The sequence below is a fragment of the Salvelinus sp. IW2-2015 genome, unplaced genomic scaffold (assembly GCF_002910315.2).
Source record: "Salvelinus sp. IW2-2015 unplaced genomic scaffold, ASM291031v2 Un_scaffold2221, whole genome shotgun sequence".
Taxonomy (NCBI): domain Eukaryota; kingdom Metazoa; phylum Chordata; class Actinopteri; order Salmoniformes; family Salmonidae; genus Salvelinus; species Salvelinus sp. IW2-2015.
In genome coordinates this window covers 103,137-108,325 of record NW_019943551.1, presented here as the reverse complement: position 1 = coordinate 108,325, position 5,189 = coordinate 103,137, and the positions used below count along the sequence as shown (strand labels likewise).

At 45.2% G+C, this 5,189-nt stretch overlaps 1 protein-coding gene across 1 annotated transcript; it reads right to left on the bottom strand.

Annotated features, from left to right (window-relative positions):
* Positions 1-150: 150 nt before the first annotated feature.
* Positions 151-3,090, bottom strand: LOC112073310 (transcription factor E2F3-like). The gene is made up of 4 exons (XM_070440103.1): positions 2,992-3,090; positions 2,661-2,796; positions 967-2,207; positions 151-919 (listed from the first exon to the last, which is right to left on the bottom strand). Exons 1-3 carry the CDS (start codon positions 3,088-3,090, stop codon positions 1,957-1,959), a joined length of 486 nt encoding a protein of 161 aa, XP_070296204.1. The 3' UTR covers positions 151-919; positions 967-1,956.
* Positions 3,091-5,189: the final 2,099 nt, after the last annotated feature.

The following is a 5,189-nucleotide window of genomic DNA, read 5'->3' as shown; positions in this document are numbered from 1 at the left end:
GCACTACACAGCTGACTCAAATAATCATCCAGCTTTGATCATTTGAATCGGCTATGCAGCCCTTGAGGTCGCGGTGACAGAGTTCGGGAACCGCTGGGTTAGTAGTATGATCGGGTAAAAATACAAAAAAAGTTAACATTGGTATACCAATCAAAAAGGATAAATAAAAACTTTTATATACATTTTCATGAATGGGTTAATGATGTGTTAGGGGTATTGATCCTTAATGATTGGGTGCAGGAGTTTAGTACATTTTTAATTCAAAACATCTGGTAATAAAACATCCACCTCTACGTTTGAACGAAGCAACATGTATTTAAAGTAAAAAGCCCTGAGAAACGAACATGAAGCCAGGAGTTGGTTCATAACGCTAGTCAATAAGTAATGGCTGGTAGCATGGCTCCAGTGGCTGAAACAAGATGAGGGGCTTGTCTGCGTGCATGTTGGTGTGTGTGTGTGTGTGTGTGTGTTTTACTGGTGGTAAGGAGGAACATTGCTTCAATATACAGGAATCAACAGAGGCTACGGGTGGCAGTAGGGAACAAACAACCAATATTACACACACACACTCACCAAAAATAGATACAAATAAAAATACAGCAAGTGTGTAGGAAAAGATTACCCCAAATGGAACCCTATTCCCTATATAGTGCACTACTTTTGACGCTGAATGGCACACTATTCCCTATATAGTGCACTACTTTTGACCCCGAATGGCACACTATTCCCTATATATAGTGCACTACTTTTGACCCCGAATGGCACACTATTCCCTATATATAGTGCACTACTTTTGACCCTGAATGGCACACTATTCCCTATATAGTGCACTACTTTTGACCCTGAATGGCACACTATTCCCTATATATAGTGCACTACTTTTGACCCCGAATGGCACACTATTCCCTATATATAGTGACTCTTTGATCCCCGTAAGTGGACACTATTCCCTATATTTAGTTGCACTACTTTTGACCCCGAATGGCACACTATTCCCTATATAGTGCACTACTTTTGACCCCGAATGGCACACTATTCCCTATATAGTGCACTACTTTTGACCCTGAATGGCATCCCATTCCCTATATAGTGCACTACTTCTGAACAGAGCCCTGATCAAAAGTAGTGCACTATATAGGGAATAGGGTGCGATTTGGGATGCAGTCCAGGGCCATCTTTCACTACATACTCTGGTTATCCTAACAATACCAGTGAGTCTCTCCCAGTATTGGGTCAGAAGGCTCCATGTGGAAGACCAGGGGACTCGCGTACCATCGACGCCCAGGCAGACCTCACCATCCTGGGGCCTAGATATCAGGTCTGCTCGCTTCTTGTGAACCCGAGAACCAGGACCTAGCCGGGTAGGTTCCACTACATCACATTATTAAAACACAAGTTGACAGATAAGTCACACAACGGAAGAGATGGGTAAGAATCAATGTGTCCAGAGGTTAATACCCATAATCCATCTCTGTTAGGGACAATCTGTGTTTTCAGACGAGAACAGTTCATCAAGACAAAACGGTCTGCTATGGGGAGTGATTGAATGTTGGTTTGCCTCAGCGCAGGTCAAACCAGAAAAACAAGGCTTTGAGAAGGGGTTTGTCTGTTTGTTCAGCCACAGAATTCTCCCCTCTAGACAGTTTGTGTTTGTGCTGGCCTGCCACATTTGTCCGGATGGCAACATAGGCTTACTTCCTTCGATCACATCTATACAAAAAAAAATAATATATATTTTCACATTCAATGTCAATTACACAGCAGGTCCTCTATGAGCGATGCAGTCCAGAATGTCAAGAAAAAGCATTGCTCCAAAATGGCTGCTGAGCTACAGCTGATGAAACCACTGGGCTATAAGATACAACAGTTCGTTATACTGTAAATGACCACATTTGGGCCAATAACAGTGCCTCAAAAATCAAAATCCCCCAAATGGCCGCTGAGTTTCCATTTCACTCAGTTACAGAGCAGGTCTTCAAGTGGAAGCTGGTCCAGGTCGTAGGACAACAAGTCGTCTTCCCCCAGGCTGAGCATGTAGTCGTCCTCCTCAAAGAGGAGGGAGGGAGAGAGGGAGACAAAGGGCTCCTGGTCGACATCCTGGAGGGGGAGGAGGGAGACCGGGGTCACTGTCACTGCTGAGCATGCTGGGAGCCTGGACAGGGCGTTGGAGAAACTGATACTGGCGTTATCGGTGGGGTTATTACCCCCTGGTGAAATGGAGAGAAAGACAGAGGAGAGAGAGGTACAGAGAGAAAGSGGCAGAGAGAGAGGGGCAGAGAGAGTGCTTTGAAGGAGTAGTTCGCCCAATAACCAACCACAGAGACAGAGGACTAGTGCCCAAAAGCCTGTTTTAGCATGGGCAGCACCATTGAGGACTTTCACCATTTTGAAGTAGTCAACTGGCTGGGACTTCCTATGGGTTAAGTGCCTTGCTCAAGGGCACAGAGATTTTTCCCCTAGCTGCCTCGGGGATTAGTACCAGCAACATTCAGGTTACTGTCCCAACGCTCTTAACCGCTAGGCTACTAGGTCGCCCTAGTAGTAGAAACAAATGCACTACTTCAAAATGGAGATGGCCTCAACTGGTGCTTCCTGTGCTCTCTCAGACGCCATAATGGGACAGATAGATAATGATGCGATGTCTAAGTTTACGGGCTCACCTTGTGACACCTTGAGGACGGACAAAGAGGAGTTTCCATTCAGTGCCACGTTGTTCAGCGTGGAGGGGGCGTGGTCATCAGAGCATAGGAAGACTTCTATTGGACCCTGGGTACTGCTCAGGTGGACCTGGAGACTCTGATTGGACAATCGACAAATCAATCATTTCAGTATTTCAGCAATTCAATAGCCAACTGCAGGGAATAATAAAGGGAACATTGACCATGATCAGTGTGTGTGTGTGTGTGTGTGTGTGTGTGTGTGTGTGTGTGTGTGTGTGTGTGTACCTCTGCAGGGTCTGGAACTCCAGTCTGGTTTCAGTAGGGCTTTGACCATGATGACCGTCTGGTCCTTCAGACTAGGAATCCTCTTCACATCCTCATACGATATGTACGCAAACGTTACCCAGGGGTTAAGGAAAAGAGTAGTCATTTACACACACAGGACAACACCAACACACACACACACCTCAAAAACAGCAGGCTTGTAAAGGAAGGCTATTTCCTTGTGGGTGTGTCTTTGGTCATCTGTTGGATGATGCGTGTAGAGATGTGTAGGAGTTCATCTAGTCTCTTCTCCTCCTGGGTCAACTCCAGCAGTTCTTTACCCACAGAGCCACAGGTCTGGACCCTGGCCATTCCCTCTCGAGACAGGCTACAGCCCCTACACACACACACACACAGGAGAACGGCACACGTTAACACACACACACGTTAACACACACACGTTAACACACACACGTTAACACACACACGTTATGGTGGGAAAGCTACCCAATTGTCCTACTTGAGTAAAAGTAAAGATACCTTAAATAGAAAATGACTCAAGTAAAAGTGAAAGTTACCCAGTAAAATACTACATGAGTAAAAGACTAAAAGTATTGTTTTAAATATACTTAAGTGTCAAAAGTAAAAATCGTTTCAGATTCCTTACAATATGCAAATCAGATGGGGTGTTATTTCCTTGTTTTTCTTAAATTTACAGAAAGCCAGGGTCACACTCCCAACACATCATTTACAAATGAAGCATGTGTGTTTGGTGAGTCCGTCAGATCAGAGGCAGTAGGGATGACCAGGGATTTGTTTTCGAATTGGACCCTTTTTCGTGTCATGCAAAGCATTCATAATGTAACGAGTACATTTTGGTTTACAGGGAAAATGTACAGAGTAAAAAATACATTATTTTCTTTAGGAATGCAGTGAGRTAAAAAGGAAAAGTTGTGAAAAACATAAATAGTACAAATACACCAAAAACAATGACTTAAGTAGTACTTTAAAGTATATTTACTTAAGTACTTTACACCACTGGTTAACACACACAGAAGAAAGAACGCATTTAACACTCACAAACGGGAAAAAAACTGTCAACACACATTTCATACACACACGTTGTTCTTGAGTTTCCCTGTGACATCATGTAAACTCAGAAGAAAAAAAAGAAACATCCCTTTTTCAAGACCCTGTCTTTCAAAGATAATTCGTAAAAATCCGAATAGCTTCACAGATCATTGTAATGGGTTTAAACACTGTTTCCCAACACTGTTTCCCAACACTGTTTCCCATGCTTGTTCAATGAACCATAAATGTATGATCATGCACCTGTGGAATGGTCGTTAAGACACTAACAGCTTACAGACGATAAGCAATTAAGGTCATAGTTATGAAAACTTAGGACACTAAAGAGGCCTTTCTACTGACTTTGAAAAACACCAAAAGAAAGATGGCCAGGGTCCCTGCTCATCTGCGTGAACGTGCCTTAGGCATGCTGCAAGGAGGCATGAGGACTGCAGATGTGTCCAGGGCAATAAATTGCAATGTCTGTACTGTGAGACGCCTAGGACAGCGCTACAGGAAGACAGGACGGACAGCTGATCGTCCTCACAGTGGCAGACCACGTGTAACAACACCTGCACAGGATCGGTACATCCGAACATCACAACTGCGGGACAGGTACAGGATGGCAACAACAACTGCCCGAGTTACACCAGGAACGCACAATCTCTCCATCAGTGCTCAGACTGTCTGCAATAGGCTGAGAGAGGCTGGACTGAGGGCGTGTAGGCCTGTTGTAAGGCAGGTCCTCACCAGACATCACCAGCAACATCACCACCTATGGGCACAACCCCACCATCGCTGGACCAGACAGGACTGGCAAAAAGTGCACTTCACTGACGAGTCACGGTTTTGTCTCACCCTGGGTGATGGTCGGATTCACGTTTATCGTCGAAGGAATGAGCGTTACACCGAGGCCTGTAATCTGGATCAGAATCGATTTGGAGGTGGAGGGTCCGTCATGATCTGGGGCGGTGTGTCAACGCTGTGCGTTACAGGGAAGACATCCTCCTCCCTCATGTGGTAGCCTTCCTGCAGGCTCATCCTTACATGACCCTCCAGCATGACAATGCCACCAGCCAAACTGCTCGTTCTGTGCGTAATTTCCTGCAAGACAGGAATGTCAGTGTTCTGCCATGGCCAGCAAAGAGCCCGGATCTCAATCCCATTGAGCACGTCTGGGACCTGTTGGATCGGAGG